Source organism: Tauraco erythrolophus, chromosome 25 (assembly GCF_009769465.1).
Source record: "Tauraco erythrolophus isolate bTauEry1 chromosome 25, bTauEry1.pri, whole genome shotgun sequence".
Classification (NCBI taxonomy): Eukaryota; Metazoa; Chordata; class Aves; order Musophagiformes; family Musophagidae; genus Tauraco; species Tauraco erythrolophus.
In genome coordinates this window covers 7,338,718-7,366,239 of record NC_141489.1, presented here as the reverse complement: position 1 = coordinate 7,366,239, position 27,522 = coordinate 7,338,718, and the positions used below count along the sequence as shown (strand labels likewise).

General features: G+C 46.5%; 2 protein-coding genes and 1 gene segment (V, D, J or C); all 3 read right to left on the bottom strand.

Annotated features, from left to right (window-relative positions):
- LOC147527043 (T cell receptor alpha chain MC.7.G5-like) overlaps window positions 1-27,522 on the bottom strand; it is a 158,181-nt gene that overhangs the window by 51,738 nt on the left and 78,921 nt on the right. The window lies entirely within an intron of this gene.
- Window positions 1-27,522, bottom strand: part of LOC147527044 (T-cell receptor alpha chain V region 2B4-like) — a 100,552-nt gene that overhangs the window by 28,421 nt on the left and 44,609 nt on the right.
- On the bottom strand, window positions 513-26,836 carry LOC147527045 (Ig heavy chain Mem5-like). Its single transcript, XM_086626591.1, has 7 exons — window positions 26,779-26,836; window positions 26,102-26,425; window positions 5,781-5,837; window positions 2,988-3,272; window positions 2,246-2,308; window positions 1,786-1,902; window positions 513-1,123 (listed from the first exon to the last, which is right to left on the bottom strand). The coding sequence occupies exons 1-6, from the start codon at window positions 26,834-26,836 to the stop codon at window positions 1,787-1,789; spliced, it is 903 nt and encodes a 300-aa protein (XP_086482717.1). The 3' UTR covers window positions 513-1,123; window position 1,786.

Sequence of the window (27,522 nt, the reverse complement as noted above, 5' to 3'; positions counted from 1 at the left end):
TTGGGGCATGTGTGTGTTGGCTTCTTTTTGACTAATAACCAAGTTGCCATGGAAACTATCACTCCATCAAACCACCATACATTATTTCCTGTTGGCTGCTTCCTAGTAGCAATGAGTGGAAAAAACCCAGCATATTTTCTTCTCTTCTGATACATGTGTTTTCCTTCCTCATGTTCATATCAAGCTATTTCTTAACTTCAAATTTCTCTCTAGACATGAGTCTCTTCTTGCTATGATGCAAAATATCTTGCTGGAGTCTTTTCAAAGTGATCTGAAAGACTAGACTTCATTCAAATCCCCTAAGCCTAGAATTCACAGCCCTACTGAAGCTTTTTAATGTGCCAAAGAGAATGTCCACTTCCTTGTACTACGTCTAGAAACAACAAATTCAGCCTACAGGAAATCTAATTTGTCAAAGCTGTATTTCTAATCTCACTGGTCATTAGGACAGTTGGATTTCATCCTGAATTCAGACAAAAAAGCACAAAACAAACCACAGCATTTTGGATTAGTGAAACTTTACTTTGGTTGCTACTACAGTAACCTAAAAGGCATGTGCCATACACTTTGCAGAAGAAATACAGGTTTAATAAAGAAATGCTTCTATGGTTGAACATTATCTGGTTGAATTGATTCACTTCAGATCCAACATAGGTCTTCTCATCTACACTAGAAAATTATTGTTATTAAAACTATCTAAAAAACATTAAAGCTATAAAAAGCATCTATGCAACATGCAACATGCCTGTAAAAGATGTTTTAAAAAGGTCATGTTTCTATAGCGAGGATTGCATTTTTCAAAACTATTGAAGCAGGTTGGATGCTTCTATGCAAAGCCTAGAACAGTGGGGAGATCAATTTCTACTTAGCAGGGTGAGGAGGAAAAATACATCCTCCTCACTTCACAGAGAAAAAGAAATAGCAAAATCAGTTACAGCTCTTAAAACTAAATAAACTGGCTAGGCAGGATTCAACAGTATAAAATGTCCTAAGGCGAAGGTGCTGTGTTGTGTTCTGGGTAGTTGCTGTCAGCAGATTTGACACTGGCCGTTCGATCCGTTGTGCTGCTGGTGCACGGTCCCACCTGCTGTTCTTGATTGCTGTCGCCTTGCTTCCCCACTGCCTGGAAGAGCAAAGTGTGTTTTAAACTACATTTAATGCACTTGAACCTACATCTCACTGTTTGATAGCTGTTAGATCGAGAGAGGTAGACTCAAAAAACTTAGGCTGAACTATCTTTTGTGTCTCGCAGTGTACCTAAATTTACAAATCCTCCCCCCTTCTTTCTTTCCTCCCACTACTTCACTTGCTTGTGTTTTAGGAGCCTTGCTTGTGACTCCTTATTTGCCTTGATTTTCCTCCAGGGCTTGTGCTCTGCCACTTGAAATAGTCGATGAGATATCTCTTAGGCACTTCTGGTAATATCTGAGTTGTTCTGGCAAAGCAAGTTTGCTGCAAAGAAGATTTGAGGACTGGCCACCAAGAACTGAGTTTTGGATACAGAAAGGGGCTGTTTTCTTTGTGTTCTAGGAGGAAGGGTGTGTATGAGGCTTAGTTGTTTTTTTGGGTTGTTTTTGGGGTTTGGTGTGGTTTTTTGTTTTGTTTTATTTTGTTTTGTTTTGTTTTGTTTTTTCCCCCTGGAAACCTACAAGAGTTATTTAAAGGAAAAAGGAGCAGATGAATAGGTATCATTGCATGTGGGGTTAGAGAAGTACACAAAGGCAGACAGTCTTTCCTGGCACGTGCTTCTAGTATTTCTACAGATCAAGCTGTATGCTTCCTTACCTCAGAAGAGAAACAACTTGATACTCATGAGTGTATTGAAGGCGATGCTTTTTGCAAGCAGGACTCTCAAACCCAACACAGCCACAGAGAGCATGTTTGCTTTCTCCACTTTGGTATCTGCTTAGTGATAGAGAAAAGATGAGAGAGATCATGGTCTAGATTGGGATATTGTGATATTGGCAGAAAGTGGAAAAAAACACAGGTAATAGTTTCAGGGAAAGAAACAGCAGCGAAGGAAAAGATGATAGAGAAACACGGCAACATCAGAGGAGGAAGACGTCTGTCTAGATTGGATTTTGCTTCCTGTTGCTTGACTGTTACTAAACTAGCTAACCCGAAAAAGCAGGTGGTGTTTGATGACTATGTTGGATTCTGATTCCTCTGCTTCTGAGAAAATACATTTCCAGGCATTTATCTCCAACATAGTAATGTAACTTTACAATCTGTACAGGTAACTAACCTTGTGCAGAGGTGTCGGTGGTGTTGCAAACCTTCCCCGTTACTGGTTCTTCAGCCTTCTCTTCTGTAGCATGACAAAGAAAAGGCATTATAAACTATATACAAGTTTTAAAAAGGATTAAACAAAATGTTCGTGTGACCCTTACGATAGGAACATGTGAGCAGTACGGTCTGAGGGTCAGATGACCAGTCACTAATTCTAACATTAATTTGAGGAGAAAATTTCTCCATGCAATTGCAGGAAACAGAAGAATTACTGAGTTGTTTTGATTTTACTTTTTAAATGAGCTTCATGCTGACAAAAACAATCCCCTAAATATAAAAAGTGGTGTAGGAAAAGAAACCGCACATTTTAATTTTTTGTTGTTTTCAGAAAGGCTATTTCAGGCTTTGTTCTAGGAGGTTTGGTGCTATGTGGGGAAGTATTTAGTCATTAGTAAATGTACATTTTAAAGAAAATATTGTGTCTTTATTTCCCCGCCCCCCCCCCCCAAAAAAAAGTAACTCCAAGTTGTTCAACAGCTAGATCCATTTATTCTAGATGCTTTTAAATATCTTAAAGCTCTGAAGATGAAGTACCAGACGAATATCTTTTATATACCACATGAATATCTTTAAGCTGAAGTACTAGCCATCTTTCCCATTTCTGGTTATCCAGAGCAATGCTTACTAGTGGGAGAAATAGCAAGCACTGGAAGAGGCTGCCTTCAGAAATAAGTTGCAGCTGTAGCACAAAATCATACCTGGCAATGTTGTGTTGGCTGCAATAGCTCTGCCGTCGAATTTGGCCTTGCAGGTCACCTCTGCGTCTTTTGTCACACTGACCACCTTAATAGCATTGTACAACCCATCTGATGTCAAAATGGGTGTACTCTGTTCATATATGACTTCATCAGAGGACACCTCCAAGCTGAAGTCCTTTGTATAGAATTTCCTTGCCAAACAAGCTGCTTTCCCAATGCTGCCATCTTCTTCCAGTTTCTGTGATTTCATCGCCATGACCTCTGGGATAGAACTGGGTTGATTGTCTGTAAAAAAAAAGCATTGTTCGGGCATGATTTGATTTTATTGCAGGTTTACCTGAGAGCTAACTCACCTGAAGTTCATATATATTCCAGTTGTGACTAATTGCTAGCATTATCAATTACTAACTCCTTTTTTTTTTTTGTCATTATTTCTTGTGCTGCTTCCAAACAATCAGATCAAAGACAGAAAGGATGTATGACAGTATTTTTTTTATAGGAGCTTCAATTCCACAGGATTCTAAGCTTCTTTTTTTCCAAAGCTCCTGTTTATATGTGAGTTATTTATTTTATAAGGAAGAGATCTGCAAATTAGAAGGGAACTTTTTTGAATCCCACTCCAAGAGTCAAATTATTGTGCTTTCTCAACAATTTAATTCCTAAGAATAACACTTCTATAAAGGACTGTCTTGCATATTTATGAGATATGAGGGAATAACTGTTTTTCCTTTACTCTCCCTCCCTTCCCCTAAGTCGTCTTTTGATGTGGTTAAAAGGTCTAATCATAGCAAGAGTGGTAGGGCAAAGAGAAGTCAGTTTGGTGCTTTGCTATTGTGCAAGGTTACTCCAACGAATAACATTGCTTGCAGAAATTCAGTACTGCCTCTGGAGTGGGGGACAAAGTTGATCTTTTCAATAACAAATGCTCAGATACAAGAAGGATTTTTGTCTCTAAGATGGGAAAGTAAGACAGAAGCCATCACAAGTGTGTGAATTGTGTATCTCCACTTCTCCAGGAGTTTCTGATAAGGTCAAGAACTTTTGATTGTAAAGGAGATTTTCTCCACTAGATATTGCACATGGTGTAAGACATTCCAACCCAGTCTGGAGCCAATGGAAAGACAATAGAGATGGTACTTGATTCAACAAAAATTCTTTTGCCTATCCCAAAAAGTAAGACCTTTCTCATCCATGTGCTGTGCCATACTGTTAGTCCCACAGCTCCAAGGGCAGGTTTTGTATAATAAACTGATTTGAGTGGAAGAACACCCTGAGACCTATGAACTTGATGTCCATGGACGAATCTTAACCATTTTCCTTAGATTAGTGTAATAACCTTCAGTGGTAGTCCTTTAGTGTTAAGATACCAACAAACATCAAGGCATGAAAAACATGCTCTATAACTGGAGTTTTGAAAAAACCTAAAAGATGCTGATGAGTTTTTGCAGGATTTGAGATCCTTGCTCTCTCATGCATCTTTCAGCAGAGTTACTCTGAAACTTTTAGATGTATTTTTTCAGTTTTGAAAGAATTTTAGAGTTAAATTCCCAATTCCAAGCAACATACATGAATGACAAAGGCATGACAACTGAAAAAGCCTGAATTTCAACTATAAGGTAGACACTTATTGCTTAAACTTGAAGGGGATGTATTTTAAGGAAACAGTTGGTCTCAAAATTTAGTAGCCAACAAATCATTATGATACCATGATTTTTTAAAAAATAAAATATCTTTGCCCTCAGTCACAGGTGGAGAAACTAGGATGACTCTACACCAATGTTAGGATAAGGTTAGCAACAGGAATTATAATAAAGATACAAAACTGAAGGGAATCATCTACCATACTTCCTTGCCAAAAAGGGCTTATCATATGAAAGGCTATCAGACATATCAAAACAGATTTACATGTCCAATTTGACAGGAGCATCCTGATGGGTATCTTTGCTAGAGAGGTGCATTAGGCTTTGAATCTTGCATGGCATATGTGTTGCAGTGTGGTCCAGAGACCCCTCAAGTTTAGCATTTTTTTCATCAAAGGATATATTTTAAGGTTTGATCAAGCGGCTCTGATTTTACTCTCTTGCCCACCACCCATACCCCAATAATGAGGAACTGAGGTGAAAGCCAAGAAGTTACTCTGCCATAACTTCATGGGTTGGCTCTACTAACAAACCAGGCACAAGTCCATGCTTGTCAACACTTACAGCAAACAGATACCAAACAGGAATCAAACATTCATTGACTTCATTGGACCTATTAAGTTTAACTCAAACTCTGAACAATTTAGTAAAGTTAAGCTAGTACAGAAATGTTGCATATGATTTCATTTAATGGTTTTGCACATCATCCTTCTCTCCTCTCAGTGCTCTTTCTAACCCCAACAGATTATAAAGTCTTAGGAACTTAAATGTCAACCTCCGCAGAAACTTTATTTCCCTTTAGACTGTCCAAGCTTGACTTTAAAACCTAACAATTACTATGAGAAGCTTATTAAGATGCCTGAATAAGTGGGTAGATGTTAGTTCTCAAAGAAACTAAGCATGATAGCAGGCAGGACTTGCCCTTGTGGAACCCAAATTCCTTGGCAACTCCTGAGAAGTGGGATTAGCATGGAATTTATACTTAAATTGCTTTATTGCATGCAAAAATATGATACATAGAAAGCCTAAGGTCTGATTAGTGACTTTAAAGCACGAGAGAGTGGCTGCCTGAATTTTAGGAGGAAGAAAAGAAAAAAAGTGAAAATCCAAAATATAACAACTCCGAAAAGGTTAATGCATAAAGAAAACTTACTTGGCTCCACAGTCAGTTGAGTCCCCTTCCCGAAAACAAGAGCAGCAGTAACACACAGTTAAACATGTAAATCAAAAAAGGCTCATTTTGTTATTCCTCCTGCACACACTTCCTTTCCAGGTGCTGTAACATGGTTTTGTCAGAGCCTGTTAGTCTTGTGCATTTTTCATTATCTGAGAAGATCTTTAAACACTTTTCATGTTTTCTGATCTCCAGTGTTTCCAAACAGCCAGTATACTAGCAAGCTGCTTCTCTAGCACAACTCATTGTGTAAGATTTTACACTGCAATTGTAGTTAATGAAGCAGAATTATTTCTTTATTGGACCGCAGAATCCCCAACTAAGTTCCACTATTGTGCTTTACCTGAAAATAGAGCCATGAATTCCTACCACTGCTTGGTTTTGGGAAGAATTTGTGTATTATATTCTGCAGTGGCATTTTATTAGCACAAAAAGTTGTACTTCTTTTCCCCTTTAATCTTACAAAGTCATGGGAAGAGCTGGATATTCCATAATGTTATGAGTCTGAGTATTCTTGACGAAAGTTTTATCTAGGATAAACAAAAATGAAACAAAATGAAACCCTTATCTGTCCTTAACTGAGCCTTCAAGAGAATACACCTTGAATATCCTATAGTGACTACTGTTTTTCTATGTCATTTCGGTTTTGAGGATTCTCAAAAAATTCAGGTCATAAAGTATGTCTGTTCTTAGCATCTGAAAATGCTTATTATTATCTCCCAAAGAAATCAAAATTTAACAACAAAAGGGTCAGGATGCTCAGATTCTGGAAATTTTGGCTTCAACTTACTAAGTTTTTCAACAGACACTGAATGACTTCTATACTTAAGGTCTGTTGTCTTTTACTGTCAAACATAATCCTAGTCTTTGTGCAGCTTTGAAAATGTCATCCTATCCTTGGCTAGAAGAAGAGAAAGCACAGAACAGCATGAAAACTTCACTCAACTGAAGTTTCATGTAATTTTTCATCAGGATGCCAGAAAAAATAGACAGGCAGGAAAAAAAGAGAAGAATGATTTAAAGTATTTCAGGGTAGAGGAGAAGAAAAGGCTAATAACTATATTTTTTTGTGTGAAATTAATTGTTCTCTAATCCAAGTTGTGGAAAACTCAGTGAAGATCTTTTAGAAATTTGAGTAATGTGCTGTAAAAGTTTCCTTAAACCAAGAATACCTTGCGGCAGTCAATGAGCCACATGCTACCTTCAGCTGATGAGAAACAAATCTTTTCTTGCCAGCAGAAGAATCAACACACTAAAGTTTTTTTTTCAAAAAGAAAACTCTTTATGTGAGAAACAAGAGTAACATATCACCATTTCTGCAAATGTCAGAAATGACCATACATGGCTCAATCTTCCATCTGGCAGCTCTTAGTGTTTTGTTGGCTGTTTTTGCTTGCTGAATTCTACTATTCTCTATGGGATATTTTACCTCTTTTTTTTTTTTTTTTTGAACAATATAATCTTCAAATCAATGTAGACTTATGTTAAAATAATGAAATCTGGAGGCTTCTTCTGGTCCTACATTTATAACTGAGGATTTGCTGGTTGGAAAGAACAGATCTTTCTTCAGAATGGTAACTTTGTATTCCTTTGTCCCTTTGGAATTAGACATTTATTCCCACGCAAGATACTCTACAGACCTGGACAGATATTAGACAACACCTAAGGGAGCCTCATGCCCTTCTGGAGTGAGAGCAGGATGTTTTAAGTATGTAAAATTACATAGGACATTTTTTGAGCAATTTAAAGACATGCAGACCTCTGAGTGCACCAAAACAAGTCTTAAGGTCTGCACCTGGATAACAAAGATCAACCTAACAAACGCCCCTGCTGCCCCAACATTCACATTCCCACAGAAAAGCTTAGGGTGACATTCACCTTTTTTGTACGTCGTGAAATCCCAAATAAAGATAGGAAGAACTAAGGCTTGTTGTAATCCCTACTCACTACATCTGCGTTTTCAAAGCCCAGGCAACTTAGTAGCCAATTTTCATTCATTCTAAGTGGTCTTGGTATGAGGCAGTTGTGAAAATTAAGCCCAATGATATTTAACTTTCTTCCTCGTCTATCTCCATGCCAGTGGAGACATCACTGATTACACTACGAGTGTGGTGCCAGCATCAAAAACTAACTTCTCATACCAGAGATCTAAAGATCTGTCTCAAAACTTCTCTCCACTGTCAGCTCTCCATTGAGCTGTGCGTTCCTGCTTAAAATGAGGCAGGGACAATCCACTGGAGGATAGGATATGTCACAGCAAATTTGGACCAGAGTGCTATCCAGACCGGGAATAAATTTTAACATGTTAAATGTAAGTAGTGCACACCAGGTGTTTGGGTATCGTGGAGTAATGGTGATATACAGAAGTAACCCAGTTGTTCCTGTAAAGCCTTCCTAAGCAGATATAAGCTGAGGATCCAGCTTGAAACCCTGGCCAGACAGAATGCACTCTAGGGATTATTGCAGCAGAAAATTTTTACAGTGAACTTAAAACATTATATTCCTTTGTCCTCCCCCACCTTAAATTTAACATAATTTTTAGAAATAAAATAGTGGCACTTACTTGGTTCAACTGTGAGAGTGGTCCCACTTCCAAATATAAGCTTATCTCACACTGCTAACACTTACTACAATAAATAACTTTTTTCTCATGGTATTCAAAAGTGTTGTAAAAACAGGAGATGAAAAGCCAGATATTTGTGCTAATTATCCATGTGTGAAACCCCATGAGGGTATTCAGAGCCACATTTTCTTCCAAAACTGGAAAGGCAAAAACAATAATTAGGAGTTAAATAATTTCAGTCAGCCATCTCCTTTCTTCCCCAAAATATATTGCCTTTTCTCCTTCTTTGGGTTTTTGTACAGGGCCCTATGTTGTTTATATCATTGTGGTAGTCCAGTCCCCGAACCACAGTGATATATTTAATTACAAAAACTGTCTCTTCCTCCTTTTTCACTACACAGGATTTTGGATTATGCAGGCAGTCACGTGACTTCTTGAGTGGTTTCTGACCCAACCTACCACAACAAGAAATATGTCTTTCAAAGAAGAGTCTAAAATAATACCAAAAAGATTGAATTATAAGTGAAAACTTGGGGATTACACAACACCTTTGAAAAGTCTCACGGAGTTAAGATGGATAGAAAGTAGGGGAAAAAAACAATACTTTCAGTGCTATCTCAAAGCATTGATGAAAATTCTCCTGGGCTGCAGGAAGCTGTCTACTTTTACACCTTGAATTTGATTTCAGTGCTCAGGAGCACGAGGAATGTGCCTCATGTGAGCTCTTAGAATTGATGCCCGGGGGTCATTTGGTGCCTTAGAAAGTCTTTATGCTGTTTCAAATAAGATGAGAAAATAGATAAAACAATTGTTCTTTGTTAGGCAGAGACACTGATCACATAGAAGTGGCTATCAAAGAGCCAAGGAGTTGTTGCAGATTGATCAAATCCTTCATGATGATCAATTTCGGCATCATTAGCACTATCTGGACCTTAATAGCAAGAGATGGACTCAGTCCCTGAGACTCTGCAGCTTCAGGAGCCCACTCCTCCCTTTTCTAACAAAGGAGAGGCAGGTTGAGCCTGTGCTCATCAGGATGGGAAATGGAGGTTCCCATGAAGACAAAGGCTGTGAGTTTGTGACTTCCAGCACCAAAAGGAAGGTTCTTGATTCACCTGAAGATTTGCAACTACAGAATAGATTCTGTTGAGAATGAGTTACTGGGAGCTCTGCCAAATGAGGTGGCTGAACCCACTGACCATCAGCCAGGCAGGAGCACCAGAAAAAGTGATAAATGTTAGTAATAGAAGGCTCCCTGCTGCCAGGAACAGAAGCCCCATCTGACAGTTGGACCTGTCACCTAGGGAAGTTTAATCCTTGCCACGGACTTGGACTGGGGACATTGTTAAAAGACTTGTAAGAGTTCTTACAAAAGTTCTTACAAAAGACTTGCAAAAGTTCTTGCAAAAGTTCTTACACCTACAGACTATCACTCCCTGCTGCTCTTCCATGTGGATATTAATGACACTGCCAGGGAAGTCCTGGGAAGTAGCAAGCAGACTCTGGGGGTGATGGTCAAGGACATGTGGGTCCAGGTGGGTTTCTCTCTGATCCTGCTGGTGAAGGGGAAGGTCGTCAGAAGGAGGAGTGGACGGAGCCTGCTGATTAACAGTTGGTTGCACAACTGGCATTGGCAAAAGGGACTTGGTTTCTATGACCATGGGGCCCTATTTGAGGATTGAGACTGTTTGAAAGAGATGGGATCCACTTGACTAAATGAAACAAAAACATCTTTGCCAGCAGGCCAGTCAAACTGATAAGAAGGTCTTTAGACTAGGAAGAACTGAGGAGGAAGAGAATGACCAATAATCAAGTGAGAAAGTGGTGGGAAGTGTTGGTACAGAACATAGGAGGAGACATTTGAAGAGAACAGACTTCATAATAATAAAAAAAAAGGGCTGAGAGGGGTGCACTTCAAGTGTGTGTACAAGAATAAGGACATATCTATGGGGAAAAAGAAAGCCCTCATGCAGTTTCTGGGAAATTAGCATGTCTGGGTGCCTCTTTAAAGTGCCTGTGCACAAACACGTGCAGCATGGGGAACAACCAAGAGAAATGAGAGCTCTGCTAGTAGTTGCAGGGCTGTGATCTTATTGACAACATAGAAATGTGGTGGGATGGCTCACGGGACCCAAGAACTGAAATACATGGTGAAGTGCAGCTTAGAGAACATTGCCGGCATTCCTCTCTTTCTCTCCACTATGGCCCAGTTTTAGCTCCACAGCCTGGTTGCAGACCTGTGGGATCATGGAGATATGGTGGGGTAGCTTGCAGAAGTATCATAGTGGATGAAGCTAGGCTAATCAGGAAAGATAGTCTGGGAAGGCGAGGAGAGGGGATTGCCCTATGAGGGAGTAGCTGGGATGCATGGAGCTCTGCTTTGGGATGGACAATGAGCCAGCTGATAGCATATGGGTCAGGATTAGAGGGCAGATCAGCATGGGTGACACTGTGGTTGGTGACTACTACAGATCATCTGATTAGGAAGAAGAAGTAGACAAGGTCTTCTTCAGACAACTAGAAGAAATCTCAAGTTTACTGGCCGTGGTCTTCATGGGGGACTTCAACCAAGTCAAACATTTATTGGTAGGATGTTTGACAGCACAACAGGGCACAAGCAACCAAGCAATTTTCTGGAGTGTACTGATAAAAACTTCCTGACACAAGTGACTGATGAGATGGACCTCCTACTTGCAAATGAGGAAGAATTGGCAGTGGCTATGAAAGTGAGGGGCAGCCTTGGCTGCAGTGATCATGCAGTGTTCGAGCTCAGGATGCAGAGAACAGAGAGCAATGCAAAAAGCAGCACCAGAGCCCTGGACATCAGGAGAGAAGAATCTGGGCTCTTCAGGGATCTGCTTGGAAGATCCTAGGGTTTACAGTCCTGGACAGAGAAGGGGTCTAGGAGATCTGTGTGATTGTCAGAGATTAGCTCCTTCAAGCTCAAGAAGAGTTAATCTTAACAAAGCAGTTAGTAGAGCAAGGGTGTCAGAAGGCCAAAATGATGAACAAGGGTCTCCCGAATGGTACAAATGGAGATCAGTGACAAGTGGCGTTCCTCAGGGGTCAGTATATGGACCAGTGCTGTTTAACATCTTTGCTTGCAACATGGACAGTGAGATAGAGTGCACCCTCATCAAGTTGGCTGATGACACCAAGCTGTCTGGTGTGATGGACACGCTGGAGGGAAGAGATGCCATCCAGAGGGACCTTGACAGGCTGGAGAGGTGGGCAAGGTTCTGCACATGGGTCAGAGAAATCCCAAGCACAAGTACAGGCTGGGAGAAGAATGGATTGAGAGCAGCCCTGAGGAAAAGGACTTCGGGTTCTTGGTTGATGAGAAGCTCAACATGAGCCGGCAATGTGCACTTGCAGCCCAGAAAGCCAACCGTATCCTGGGCTGCATAAAAAGGAGCGTGGCCAGCAGGTCCAGGATGGTGATTCTGTTCCTCTGCTCTGCTCTAGTGAGACCCCTCCTGCAGTACTGCTTTCAGCTGTGGGGCCCCCAACAAAAGAAGGACATGAAGCTGTTGGAGTGAGTCCACAGGAGGGCCATGAAGATGATCCAAGGGCTGGAGTACTTCTCCTATGAAGACAAGCTGAGAGAGTTGGGGTTTTTCAGCCTGGAGAAGAGAAGGCCCCGGGGAGACCTTCTAGCAGCCTTCCAGTACCTAAAGGGGGCCTACAGGAAAGCTGGAGAGGGACTTTTGACAAGGGCATGTAGTGATAGGACAAGAGGCAATGGCTTTAAACTGAAAGAGGGGAAGTTTAGATGAGATCTAAGGAAGAAATTCTTCCTTCTAATGGTGAGGCACTGGAACAGGTTGTCCAGGGGAGTTGTGGCTGCCCCATCCCTGGACGTGCTCAAGGCCAGGTTGGATGAGGCTTTAAGCAACCTGATGTAGTGGAGGGTGTCCCTGCCCATGGCAGGGGGGTTGGAACTGGATGATCTTTGAGGTCCCTTCCAACCCAAACCATTCTATGATTCTATGATTCTATTAATAAAGTCATAAATGATAAATACAAAGAACTATATGTGATTCAAGATCCTTGTTCTGATGTCTAGCAGCTGGGAGATTACTAATGGGAAATATCCTTTCTAGTCTCCTGTTTCTATTCATGCATCTGCTTCTGGCCACTGTTGAATATGAAATTTAAAGGATCTTTGTTCTTATCAAAAAACTATGAACAAATCTTACCTCTTCTGTGCTCCGAGGCAAGAGAACATAATGCTAAGCTTAAACAGAAACATCTAAATATAGTAGGTTAATCCTCACTTGCTCAACTTGAGCTGACAATCAGATGTCTAAAATGACATGCAAGATCCAAGATTTGACGTTGAATCTTGGGTAAACTGGTTTTGCATAGAATGGTCTTTCTGCTGTCTGAGTCACTCTGGGAATCAAATTTGGGTATGTGCATACAGTTGTCTGAGAAAAAAAAGAGACTACGTAAGGCACCATGTTTACACTTTCAAGAGAAGTCAGTGAGTGAGACAGTTTGTGTGCAGTGGTTCAGCCTTTTTCAATCACTGTGGTACGTAGTTGACACAGTGGTAGACAGTTCTACAAAAACATTTACTTTTTTCAGTGCCAGGTGATGTCTCCTCTTTCAAGTCCTTTGAACAGATGGATTTTGTTTTCCTCTTCCTCAACACATCTGAACAATTTAACACTGTTCCAGAGAGGTTGCTAGACACTGAAAAGACATTATCAGAATTGTGAGATTTTTTGGTAGTTAGGGTAGTATTAATTTCTTACTGAAATGTTGTCCATATTAATCAAAAGGAATACTGTTTCTTTTGAGTTGTTAGAGCTGTTCTCACTTAAAGGATCCAGTTACTGGTTTGTCTTTTAACAAACATCAAGAGAGTCAGGGTGAAACATTTTAAAGAATATCTGGGGATCAGCTGCCCCAGTCTTACTCATTTTCAATTTAGTTTCATTCTATGTTTCCCAACTCTTTCTGGACCTTCAGGTATTTATGTTCTCAAAGCCTATTTGTGTGCCAAATAAAAAATCAGTTCATGTTTATTAATTGTTCGAAAGTTATTTTGGTCTAGCTGATGGTGGTTTAATGGACTCTATTTGCCTTTATGTGCTAAAGGCAGCCCTGGAGGGACGAGGGGCCCAGGAAAGTTGGTCCACATTCAAGGAGCACCTCCTCCAAGCTCAGCAGAGGTGCATCCCGATGAAGAACAAGTCAGGCAAAAAGACCAGGAAGCCCGCGTGGATGAGCAAGGAGCTCCTGGACCAACTGAAAATGAAGAGGATAGCCTATAGAGGGTGGAAGCGGAGACAGATAGCCTGGGAGGAATACAGAGAAGCTGTACGAGTGACTAGGGATCAGGTGAGGAAGGCTAAAGCCCTGAAGGAACTGAATTTGGCAAGGGATATAAAAAGCAATAAGAAATGCTTCTATAGGTATGTAGGGGACAAAAGGAAGTCCAAGGAGAATGTAGGCCCCCTCTGGAAGGATACTGGTGCTCTGGTTACCCGGGACATAGAGAAGGCTGAGGTACTCAATGACTTTTTTGCCTCAGTCTTCACTGATAAAGCCTCTTGTCTTACCACCCAAGCTGTGGAAAGAGCTAGCAGGGACTGTGAGGATGAACCACCGCCCACTGTACTTGAAGAGCAGGTTCGGGAACATCTGAGGAACTTGAAGGTGCACAAGTCCATGGGACCTGATGAGATCCATCTGCGGGTCCTGAAGGAACTGGCGGATGAAGTTGCCAAGCCACTGGCCATTGTATTTGAGGAGTCGTGGCGGTCTGGTGAGGTCCCCGATGACTGGAAGAGAGGGAACATAACCCCCATTTTTAAAAAGGGGAACAAGGAGGACCCGGGCAACTACAGGCCGGTCAGCCTCACCTCTGTGCCTGGCAAGGTCATGGAGCAGATTCTCCTGGGAACCATGCTAAGGCACATGGAGAGCAAGGAGGTGGTGGGTGACAGCCAACATGGCTTCATCAAAGGCAGATCGTGCCTGACCAACTTGGTGGCCTTTTATGATGGAGTGACAGCATCGGTGGACAAGGGTCGACCAATGGATAACATCTACCTGGACTTGTGCAAAGCTTTTGACACTGTCCCGCACGACATTCTTCTCTCTAAACTAGAGAGGCATGGGTTTGATGGATGGACCACTCGGTGGATAAGGAATTGGCTCAATGGCCGCACTCAGAGAGTAGTGGTCAACGGCTCGACGTCCAAGTGGAGATCGGTCATGAGTGGCGTCCCTCAGGGGTCCGTGTTGGGCCCGGCCCTCTTCAACATCTTTGTCGGTGATGTGGACAGTGGCATGGAGTGCACCCTCAGTAAGTTCGCTGATGACACCAAGCTGTGTGGTGTCGTCGACACGCTGGAAGGGAGGGATGCCATCCAGAGGGACCTCGACAGACTGGAGAGGTGGGCCCGTGCCAACCTCATGAAGTTCAACCAGGCCAAGTGCAAGGTCCTACATCCCGGTCGTGGCAATCCCAGGCACAAATACAGACTGGGCGGAGAATGGATCGAGAGCAGCCCTGAGGAGAAGGACTTGGGAGTACTGGTGGACGAGAAGCTCAATATGAGCCGGCAATGTGCTCTTGCGGCCCAGAAGGCCAATCGCGTCCTGGGCTGCATCAAGAGGAGCGTGGCCAGCAGGTCGAGAGAGGTGATTCTCCCCCTCTACTCTGCCCTCGTGAGACCTCACCTGGAGTACTGCATCCAGTTCTGGAGCCCCCAACAGAAGAAGGACATGGACCAGCTGGAGAGGGTCCAGAGGAGGGCCACGAAGATGATAAGAGGGCTGGAGCACCTTTCCTATGAGGACAGGCTGAAAGAGTTGGGGCTGTTCAGCCTGGAGAAGAGGAGGCTCCGGGGTGACCTTATAGCGGTCTTCCAGTACCTCAAGGGGGCCTACAAGAAAGATGGGGAGAGGCTGTTCAGGAGGGCCTGTTGTGATAGGACAAGGGGTAATGGTTTTAAAATAGAGGGAGGTAGATTCAGATTGGATATTAGGAAAAAATTTTTTACCATGAGAGTGGTAGAACACTGGAACAGGTTGCCCAGAGAGGTGGTGGATGCTCCATCCCTGGAGACATTCAAGGCCAGGTTGGACGAGGCCCTGAGCAACCTGATCTAGTTGGAGATATCCCTGTTCCTTGCAGGGGGGTTGGACTAGATGACCTTTGAAGGTCCCTTCCAGCCCTAACCATTCTATGATTCTATGATTCTATGATTCTATGATTCTATGATTTACTCAGGTATTTGATTTTTAATATTTCTTGTTTGAGTGACATTTAAAACATTAAGGGTCTTTGGAGTTTTTTCCTGACTATATGCACCCTTTTTTTCTCAGTTTCTTCAATCTTGTGAACTTGATTATTTGATCACTGAGTTGGCTATGCTTTGGACTTTTGATTTATTTATATATGCCTTTAGCTGAGCTTGACAGTGGGAAACATCTAGTTATGGTTGATTAAAGTTGGCATTTAGTTTTATTTTTATCTTACTTTAATGATTTTGATTAAGGTTACCTAGAATTGTGGAACTGTTTCTGAATCCTCAAATCCAGTTCTAAGACACAAAAAAGAACTAGCATTATTTCATCCTGGTCACAAATCTGCATGGTTCCACGCTGTATTACTCAATATATTTATTTGCATGATTGTTGTTGCCAAGTACAAAGGTGTATTTCTCATTTTTAATCACTGTTTTTAATACCAGTACTGCTATATTTTCCATCATTAACATGGGCATGTTCATCTGCTTTTCCCTTTTTAGTGTCGATTTGTTTTCTCCTCCTATTGCCTCACTCCTCCAGGACAATTGTTGAGTTGGCTGATGTGATACTTTCAATCTCTTGAACTGTCGAGAGGACAATGAGGACGAGCTCAAAATACCTCCTGTGACAAACCTGGGTACTTACAGGTGCCTTTCCCACACCCTTCGCTTGCTGCCAAATCTTCCCAGAGCAGTGACACCGCACCCTGCTTGTCACCGAGATCTCAGATGCAGTTAAACAGCCTTTTTCCATTTGAGTGGCCACAGAAACACACCTGTCTTCACAGCCTCCCAAAAGCCACGTTTGAATTTGTTCAACTTAAAAGCTGAGTTCTGCCTTTGTTTTTTCTTTCTCTGTCCTGGTGCACCCTCTCCAAAAAATTGCAGGAGGCGCTCCAATACTGTCAGTGATGTGTTAGAAGAATGTTTTAGACTATATGTGTTCCACGAAGTGATGCTGAAGACCTCTCCCTGCGTTCTGCTTCAGAGGAAATGAGAAAAGAAGTCATCCCTCTTTCCTCTAGAAAAGTGTCCTAAGCAGATGAAGATACTTTTTGGAGGAGAACTAGCAGGTGGTCTGTGCATGCATGGCTGGTCGAATTCCTTCACCCCTTGCTGAAAGGTCTGCCCTGTTTTTTTCCCAAAGAAACAATCCTGGCCCTTCCAGTGTAATTCTTCTTGATGTCCCAAAACCCTCCATTTATATTTTAACACAATTTCCTTTTGTGGGGGAATGTCTCACTCTGAGTCTAGCTCCCAACACTTTCACTTGATTTCATCCCACATTTATAAGAGGCTGTGTCCATGGCTTTTATTAGCAAGAAAAGCTGGTTCTGGGGTACATCTGTCAAGAAGATGACTTTTCTTTTAAAGGATGCAGTGGGCATTATGTTCTTCTGTAGACAGAACCATCCCATTCAACCTTTCTTCCAAAACGGAAATATTACTGGTCATGAATTCCCTGGAGACACTATAGGCGATCTTAGGAAACTAGATATTTAACACCAAACAGTAAGTCACAACTTTCACTACGGAGAGGACAGCTAAAAGCAGTCATTTAAAAAGAGATCTATAATATCTGCTGGGGAAGTTCCCGAGCCACTAACACCTACAAGAAAGGAGGGTGGTAACAGAAGAGATAAAGTAGCATTTGCTTTGTATTTATAGGTTTTGCAAGACATCTGGCATTGGCCTGACAGGTAGTCTACTATGTTGAACGGCTTTTAGATTAATCCACTGCAGCAATTGTTCCATAGGGCCTTCTGTGGTAATCGGGGCAAAGTTTGGGGATAACTGACCTCACACGTACCTGTAGCTTTTGTACAGGAAGCCTAGGGCAATGTGTGCATGCACACATGCGTATGCATACGTTTGCATATGGAGACATATGCAAATACACTTCCATGAAAATCTTCACTTCCAAATAAAGAAATGAACGGTCAGTTCTCAGAATAAGAACATGTGTGTTTATTCACATGGAGCCAAAGCTAGGAGAGTGGAGAATAAATTTTTCATCGAATCCTGGGAAAAATTATCTCAGCAGCACAGTTCCTGGTGCAGCGTCACTGTCTTCTCAGATACATTTAATTGACTATTGTTATATGCTGCTGCAACATTACTCTGAAACTCTCTGAACAATATGAAGTATCTACATAGAACTGAGTTCTGCATTTCCATATTAAAAAAAATAATTAATTAATTGGACCACTCGGTGGATAAGGAATTGGCTGGATGGTCGCACTCAAAGAGTTGTGGTCAATGGTTCAATGTCCAAGTGGAGGCCTGTGACGAGTGGTGTTCCTCAGGGGTCAGTATTGGGGCCAGTACTATTTAACATCTTTGTCAGTGACATGGACAGTGGGGTCAAGTGCACCCTCAGCAAGTTTGCAGATGACACCAAGCTGTGTGGTGTTGTGGACACGCTGGAGGGAAGGGATGCCATCCAGAGGGACCATGACAGGCTGGAGAGGTGGGCCTATGAGAACCTCATGAAGTTCAACAAGGCCAAGTGCAAGGTCCTGCACGTGGGTCGGGGCAATCCCATGCACAAGTACAGGCTGAGCAGAGAATGGATTGAGAGCAGCCCTGAGGAAAAGGACTTGGGAGTGCTGGTGGATGAGAAGCTCAACATGAGCTGGCAATGTGCACTGGCAGCGCAGAAAGCAAATTGTATCCTGGGCTGGATGACGATACACACATGCTAGTATCCTTCCCAAGGACCACACATATCATTAAGACATCCTCAGTTAAGAAGAAAAGGTGGGTGATTGTTTTAGGAGACTCCCTTTTGAGGGGTGTGGAGGCCCAGATTTGTAGACCTGACCCTTTACATAGGGAGGTCTGCTCCCTTCCTGGGGCAACAATTAGGGATGTGATAAAAAACTCCCGTCTAGAGTCAGGCCCACGGGTTACTATCCCCTTCTCATTTTCCAAGTTGGTATGGATGACTTTAGGAAAAGAAACATCCGGACTATTAAGAGGGATCTCAGGGTTTTGGGAAGAATGTTGAAGGGATCGGGGGCCCAAGTAATATTCTCTTCTATCATACCAACTTCGGGACATGACATGGGATGGAAAACAAAGATTGAGGATTTAAATAATTGGCTACATAAGTGGTGTGAGGAACACAACCAAGGGTTCTTTAACCACGGGCTGACCTTAATGCCAGACCTTCTATCCAGGGATGGGGCGGGATTGTCTCCATGGGGGAAAAGGCTTCTTGCTGCAGAACTAGCTGGGATTGTCAATAGGGCTTTAAACTAGATGTGAAGGGGATGGGGGGCATTGCCAGACTTGGAGGAATAACAGCCGAGGACGGCCCTCCAGTGTCTGACGAGCGGAGTGTAGGCAGGTACCTTCAGCCTGCCGCCTCAGTGATAGTAGGGGGTGATTTGTGTAGTCAGGGGCAACACACAAGTTGCCCAGAGGTAAAAGAAAATCCCAAAAATAACGGCTCAGGAAATAAAGCTTCCCCCCCTAGGGGTGCGGTGGGGTCGAGAGCCCAACTTAAGTGCTTCTATACGAACGCACGCAGTATGGGCAATATACAAGAGGAACTGGAAGACCTTGTTATCCGGGGAAACTATGACATAGTCGCCATCACTGAAACATGGTGGGATGACTCGTGTAATTGGAGCGCTACCATGGATGGCTACAAGCTCTTCAGGAGGGATAGGAGAGGTAGGAGAGGTGGCGGGGTTGCCCTTTATGTAAGGGAAGGTCTAAACTGCTTAGAGATAAATGTTGGGGACGACTTGGTGGAGTGTCTGTGGGTGAAAATCAAAGGGGAGCCTATGAAGGCGGATATTGTAGTGGGCATCTGCTACAGGCCACCCTATCAGGACGGCGAGGCTGATGAACTATTCTTTAAACAACTGAGCGAAGTCTCGCGCTCACCAGCCCGTGTCCTTATGGGTGACTTTAACCTACCTGATGTCTGTTGGAAGTATAACATGGCAGTCAGGAAACAGTCTAGGCGATTCCTGCAGAGAGTGGAGGACAACTTCCTATCACAACTGGTCAGTGAACCGACTAGAGAAGGTGCTCCCCTAGACCTGCTGTTTGTGAACAGAGAAGGTCTTGTGGGAGATGTGAAGGTTGGAGGACACCTGGGGCATAGTGACCATGAGATAATAGAATTCTCAATTCTAGGGGAAGTTAGGAGAGGGAGCACTAAAACGGCCAAGCTGGACTTTGGCAGAGCTGACTTTGGGCTGTTTAGAAATCTGGTTAATAAAGTCCAATGGGAGACAGCTCTCAAGGGAAAGGGGGTGCAGGAGGGATGATTACTACTCAAAAAGGAAATTCTGGAGGCACAGGAGCGAGCTGTCCCTGTGTGCCGGAAATCGAGCCGCCGGGGTAGAAAACCAGCTTGGATGACAAAGGAGATTTGGGAACATCTCAGAAGAAAAAGGGAAGTTTATAAGTCTTGGAAAAATGGGCAGGCGTCCAGGAATCAATACAGGGAGGAAGTTAGGGCATGTAGGGAGATAATCAGGGGGGCAAAAGCCCAACTGGAACTTAGACTAGCCTGCTCCGTAAAGGACAACAAAAAGTCCTTCTAAATACATTAATAACAAAAGGAGGGCTAAAGATCACCTCCAGCCCCTACTGGACACAGGGGGTACGTTAGTCACTAGGGATGAGGACAAGGCTGAGGTCCTTAATGCCTTCTTTGCCTCAGTCTTTAATAATAAGGTCAGCAGTTCCCAGGTGAGCTGGCCTTCGGTGTCTGAGTGCAGGGAGAGAGAGCAAATCGAAGCTCCTGTGATCCAAGAGGAACGGGTCAAGGATCTGCTCCTTCGGCTGGATGCCCACAAGTCTATGGGGCCTGATGGTATCCACCCGAGAGCCCTGAGAGAGCTGGCGGATGTCATTGCCAAACCCCTGTCCATTATCTTTGGGCAGTCTTGGCTCACTGGGGAAGTTCCGCTGGACTGGAGGCTGGCGGATGTTACCCCCCTTTACAAAAAAGGGCGGAAGGAGGATCCGGGGAACTACAGACCTGTCAGTCTGACCTCAGTGACAGGCAAAGTCATGGAACAGGTTATCTTGAGTGCTATTAATGAGCACATACAGGTTAACCGGGTGATCAGGCCCAGTCAACATGGGTTTATGAAAGGCAGGTCTTGCCAATCAAACCTGATCACCTTCTATGACAGGGTGACCCGCCTGGTTGACGTGGGAAGGGCTGTGGATGCAGATTTCCTTGACCTCAGTAAAGCCTTTGATACAGTCTCTTATAGTGTTCTAGTTGAGAAACTGATAACTGCTGGCCTGGATAGGCACACCCTCCTTTGGGTTAAAAACTGGCTGGATGGCCGGGCCCAAAGAGTGGTGGTAAATGGGGCTAAATCCGGCTGGAGGCCGGTCACCAGTGGGGTTCCCCAGGGCTAAGTGCTGGGTCCAGTTCTGTTTAACATCTTTATCAATGACCTGGATGAGGGGATGGAATGTACCCTCAGTAAGTTTGCGGACGACACCAAGCTGGGAGGCTGTGTCGATCTGCTCGAGGGTAGGGAGGCCCTTCAGAGGGATTTGAACAGGCTGGATCGTTGGGCTGAGGCCAATGGCATGAGCTTTAATAAGGCCAAGTGCAGAGTCCTTCACTTGGGGTATAAAAACCCCAAGCATTGCTACAGGCTCGGGGAAGAGTGGCTGGAGAGCTGCCTGGTGGAGAAGGACCTGGGGGTGTTGGTTGACTACCAGCTTGATATGAGCCAGCAGTGTGCCCAGGTGGCCAAAGAGGCCAATGGGATACTGGCATGTATCAAGAATAGTGTGACCAGCAGGAACAGGGAAGTGATCCTGCCCCTGTACTCGGCACTGGTGAGGCCACACCTGGAATATTGTGCCCAGTTTTGGGCCCCTCGCTTTAAGAGAGATATTGAGCTCCTGGAGCGGGTCCAGAGAAGGGCGACTAAACTGGTCAAGGGGCTGGAAAATAAAACTTATGAGGAGCGGCTGAGGGAGTTGGGGCTGTTTAGCCTGGAGAAGAGGAGGCTGAGGAGAGACCTGATTACAGCCTACAAATGCTTGAGAAGGGATGGTGGGGAGCTGGGGGAAGGGCTCTTTACATTAGTGATGGGTGATAGGACAAGAGGAAATGGGTATAAGCTCAGTCAGGGGAGATTCAGGTTGGATGTTAGGATGTATTTCTTCTCTGAAAGGGTTGTCAGCCACTGGAATAGGCTGCCCAGGGAGGTGGTTGAGTCCCCATCCCTGGATGTGTTTAAGAATAGGGTGGATGATCTACTTAGGGATATGGTTTAATGGGGATTAGGGACGGTTGGACTCGATGATCTCTAAGGTCTTTTCCAACCTAGAAATCTATGAATCTATGAAAAGAAGCGTGGCCAGCAGGTTGAGGGAGGTGATTCTGCTCTTGTGAGATCCCACCTCAAGTATTGCGTTCAGCTCTGGGGACCCCAACACAAGAAGGACATGAAGCTGCTGGAGTGGGTCCAGAGGAGGGTCAGAAAAATGATCTGAGGGCTGGAGCACCTTTGCTATGAAGACAGGCTGAGAGAGTTGGGGCTGTTCAGCCTGGATAAGAGAAGGCTCTGGGGTGATCTTATTGCACCCTTCCAGTATGTGAAGGGGCCTGCAAGAAAGCTGGAGAGGGACTTTTTACAAAGGCGTGTAGTGATAGGACAAGGGGCAATGTATTTAAAATGAAAAAGGGCAGATTTTGATTGGATATAAGGAAGAAATTTTTCACTCAGAGGGTGGTGAGGCATTGGATCAGGTTGCCCAGAAAAGTTGTAGGTGCCCCATCCCTGGAAGTGTTCAAGGCCAGGTTGGATGAGGCTTTGAACAACGTGGTGTAGTGGAGGGTGTCCCTGCCTGTGGCAGTGCCGTTTGAACTAGATGATCTTTGAGGTCCCTTCCAACCCACATCATTCTACGACTCCATGATTCATCAAAGGTCAGAGCATCGTTCATGGGGGCATTGCAATGTCAATAGACTACTGGGAGGATTAAATAATTCGCTTGGAACACAGCTGAAAATACGGGCAGAGGAATAGAGCTGATAAAAGCACGTTTCCCCTCCCTCATTTACCCTGTCAGACAAGGAATCTTTTCTGATTTTTCTATTCGAAGCAGGAAGGTTTTGTACCAGAGGGTACAAAATCAAATCCCTTTGTCTTTGCCAAGATGGGATGGTGAGGAACCCACTCTCCAGTCCCAGAAACTGCTCTCAATGAATACACAAGAGAGACAAGGACCTCCCTCAGGCAGGAGGGGTTTGGCCTTATGCTGCCATCCTCAACCTGGTCGTTGCGAGATGGGTTGCAGTGCCCTGTGAGCAGAATGCCAGTCCAAGTGCAAAGCATGAGGCCTCAAGATGAGGCAGAGGAGGCAGAGCATTAGGCCCTGCAGAGGAGGCAGGCTGGACAGAGGTGTCTAACGCACAGGTAGAAGAGGAGGAAGCTGTTCCCACTGTGCTCTGCAGGGGTGGGAGGAGAGGGAGAGGTGAGCGGCAGGTCAGGCTGCAAGAGGTCAGCACAGCTCCACAGAGCTGTGCAGAGCACAAGGGCATTCTCAGTTCTGGGAGGCATCACCCCTTCCTTTCACTTACCTACGATGGGCAACAAGCCCACGCACGTGGCAGCCCACATGGCCAAGCCCGCTCTGTCTCGCCTCTCTCCAGCTTCTCTCTGCCTGCAGAACAGCTCTGCCCACATCTTGCCAGTCTGTGCCTCTGTCACTGCAGTCAGTCCTTGTCCCTCCTAGTCACCCCCTCGGCCAATGACAGCAGTGAAGGCGAGAGGCAGGGGCTGGAGGAGCAGAAGCAGCTGAAGCTGTTGGTGTCACACACTCCGGGTGTCTCTCACCCTGCAGGGAGCAATAACAGAGTGCTCGCTTGGCAGGAAAACCTTTGGTGGGCAAAGGGTGACGTGTTGCTCCAGAGCCATCCCCGACCTTCCTCTGAGGAAGGACTGTAGGGTGCTGCTGGGACTTTGGAGCTGGCCCTGGGGGTGGCAGGTTGTCCTTCCAGGGGCCTCCTGTGCCTTGGTGCTGCTGAGCTGCTGCTACTGGAGCCCAGCTCTGCTTGGACAGGGAAATGTGCTCCCAACTCTGCTCCCTCCACTATGACACAGCACTCTACTGCTCCACACATTCCCTCATGCTGACACTTCTCACCCTGCTTCTTCCTTGGCAATGGCCTGCAGACCCTCCCCCCAAGCAGCAAAGGACTTTAAGATCTCTGGGCAGTAGAGATCTGGGTTGTCCTCAGTGCAGAAGGCCTGGGGCAGAACTGCAGCCTCAAGTCCTCAGCTCGTCCCCCAAAACTCCTGTGCACAGGACTCAGCACGGACCAGGCTGTTGGGGCTGCTCAGCAGAGCTCCGACACTCCCTTCTCCGTGCTCATCCTACTCACCAGGAACCCGGAGCTCCTCCTACAACCACAGGATGGGACACCTACTGAGTCCTGACACAGTGTCACTGTCACGATGCGTACCTGCGTTTGGGGAGCACTGCCCGCTCTATGCTGCCCCTCTACAGACTCAATCCTTTCCCTCCCCTCTCTTTTCATGGCTGCTCCAACAGTCTCTTTGGGAGGGAACCCAGGACAAAGGTGGGAAAGGAAATCAGTTGAAATTGGTAGAGGAATCCATTGAAACTGGAGGCTTGAAACCAGGAAAAGAAGCAGGGGGTGCAGGGCCTGCGGGACCTGTCATGAAGACAGAGCCAAGCTCTTCTCAGCGGCATCCAATGATAGGACAAGGGGAAATGGATATAAGCTGGAACATAGAAGGTTCCACTTAAACATGAGGAAGAACTTCTTACCAGTAAGGGTAACAGAACACTGGAACAGGCTGCCCAGAGAGGTTGTCGAGTCTCCTTCTCTGGAGATGTTCAAAACCCACCTGGACGCGTTCTTGTGTGATCTGATCTAGGTGGTTCTGCTCCGGCAAGGGGATTAGACTAGACGATCCTTTGAGGTCCCTTCCAATTCCTAACATTCTGTGATTCTGTGATTCTGTGACCTAAGATGCACTGCAACACTTGCAGCTGTCCCAGCATGGAAAGACCTAAAAAGTTCCCTACGGCCCCAAGCGCATGGAGGGCTGCAGTGTTGTTCTGGTGCAGGACACCCTCCGTGTTTTCCTTGGTGGGATTCCTCGCAGAAATCCATGCTGGCTCTCAGTGTACACACATGAGCGTATCTGCACATAGAGCCAGCACTAACAACACAACGAAGAGACTATTCATCGTGTCAAGGGGAAAAGATGCTCTGCAGCCCAGCTCCTGCTGTTGCACCACTCTGGGGCTCCCTGAACAACATGAAATTTCAAAACTCAATTCAACTCTTCTTTTCCATGTTCAAATTTTAGTTCCTTAATGCTCACTGTGGTTTTTCTTAAAAAATCCTCTTTCCCTGACACTTTCTGCCTGTGGGAGACACTGAGAAGGAAGGAAGAGGGTTAACAGCCTAGTTACAGGAGTTTTTTGTGTGCTTGTGAGAGACTGCTGCTGCTTCTGCAGTACCTCTGCAACTGTTTCTAGGAAAAGCCAGCCCAGACTAGTCTTGAGAAGCCTTCTGGCAGCCAACCACAAAAGATATGGCTGGATTTAACCCCCCTCCTTCCAGTTCTGCCCTGGCCCTGCCTGTGTTTCAAACACTGGGCCCTTTTCCAGCTCTCTGCTGCTGCAGAAATAGGTGGCCGTGTCTGCAGCTGATGGCGAGAGCACTTCCAGGGAGAGCTGGTTCCTGGAGGGGTCTGCAGAGCTGGTGACTCTGGTCTGGAAGGATGAAGCAATGTGCTGGAGTCCCGTGAAAGGATACTGCAAGGCCAAATGCTGCAGGTCTCTGCCAGGAGTCTGACGAATCCAGTCCCAAGCATAGCTGCTATCAGCGATGGATACACCAGAGATGTGGCAGGTAAGTGTGAGAGACTCTGAGACCTTTCCCACCGTGGGCCCTGAGGCCTCTGTCTGCACCTGAGAAAGGGCACCTGCAACCCCAGAGACAAGGATGAACCAGGAATGTAAAGTCAACAATTGCTTCAACTACTGCACCACTTCCCTGGGCTTCTGCTTGTGATCTCTGGGATCCAGCCGTTGCAAACACACATGCTCACAAGCTCTTGATGCTGTTAGAGGCTCAGATCTGGGCCAGAAGCACAGAATTCTCCATTCTCACAACGTGCCTCCCAAGTGACCCTCTGTACTTCCCATGTTTCATCTGCTCACTCCTCAGGGAGCAAAACTCATGGCTGGACCAAGTTAACCCTGAGAGGGTTTTCATGACAGATGGGAAGATGGCAAGCAGAAGGGGTAGAGCAGTAGCGGACAGAATGAAATAAAATATCCCTGTAAGAATCAAACTTTTGAAAACTATAAGCTGTAACTACACATCTCTCTGGGAATGAACCTGAACAACTGTGGAAATAGCCTCCTTTCCAGCTCTGATGCCAGAGGAGGGACCTTGGGAGGTTTGTGTTAATGCTCCACTGGATTTCCTGTCTCCGTGTGAACTGCACAGAAGTAGCGGGCAGAGTCCCGGGGGTGCAGGGCACGCAGGGACAGAGATGACTCGGACCGGGAATTGTCCCGGGATGCTGTGGCTCGACCCTCCACTGCTGACCCGTACTTCTTTGCAGAATTCCAGCCTCCGCCGATGTAGGACACCCACTGCAGACTGCCTCCGGGTGCCTGACGGTACCACAGGACGTCGTAATTCCCGAAGTCGAAGCCAGATCCCCGGCAGGAGAGGAGCACGGAGTCCCCGGGCGCTCGCAGCCCTCCGCCGTCCTCCGCCAGCCTCAGCTGCGCCCACAGCCCTGCGGACGGAGAGCGCGGGCAGCCGGGCAGGGCGCGCCCACGGCCCCGGCACGTTCCCCCGCCGCCCCGGCGCCCCCCGCCCCGGCACAGCGACAGCCGCCACCCCGCTGTGTCCCGGCCGAGCCCCGCGCCCGGCACAGTGCCCGCCTGCCCTCCTCGGGGCTCAGCCGCGCCCGCTGCCGACACTGCGGCCGGCGCCCCGACAGCCTTCCTCCGCCTCCGCCTCTGCCTCTGCCCCGGGAGCGGGGGAGCAGCCGCAGCCCCGGGGCCCCGGCACGGGCAGGGCCGCCCGCGGGCAGCCCCGGCCCCGGGCCCAGCCCCGGCCTCGCTGCCCTCCCCGCCCGGCTCTCACCTGCCGGCCCCGCGGCCAAGGACAAGGCCAGGAGCCACGGCCCCAGCCCGGGCGCCATCGTGCCCCGCCGCGCCGGGGCCGGCCGGGGCACAAGGGCCCGGCGGGAGCCGCAGACGAGCCGAGCGGAGCCGCGCCCGGGCCCGCTCCTGCCCGCCCCGCCGGATCGGGCCCTCCGGGGCGGCCACGACGCCTCTGCCCGCCCCCAACACGCCCGCCCGGCCCGGCCCGGCCCGGCCCGGCCCCCCGCTGCCGCGGCCCCTTCGGGCAGGAGAAGGGGCGGTGCGGGGAGGGACGCGGGGCAGGGGCGGCGGCAGAGGAGGAGCGCGGCGCCCCGGCAGATGAAGGCTCCCGGCCCTCGGCTCCCAGCTCGGCTCCGCCGCTCTCCCGCCTTGTCTCCCCGCCCATCCCCGCGCAAGGGGGTCGGCGCCTCGGCCGGGCGCAGCCGGGGCCGGCCCCAGTGCCAGGGACGGGCCGTCGGCGCGCACCGTCCCCTCGCAGGACCCTCCCCGTGCCCCGCACCCCCAGCCCGCCCCGGCCTCGCTCCCTTCCCCTGCCCGCGGGGACCGACACGCACCCAGGGCTCTGCTGCCATCCACAGGACCTCGACAGGAACCTCCTGCACTTCAACAAGGGCGAGAGCAAAGTCCTGCACCTGGGGAGGAACAGCCCCACGCACCAGGGCAGGCTGGGGGCTCCTCAGGTCCAAATCACCTTCTTAAACAAGGACCCATCGTTCTAGTGGAC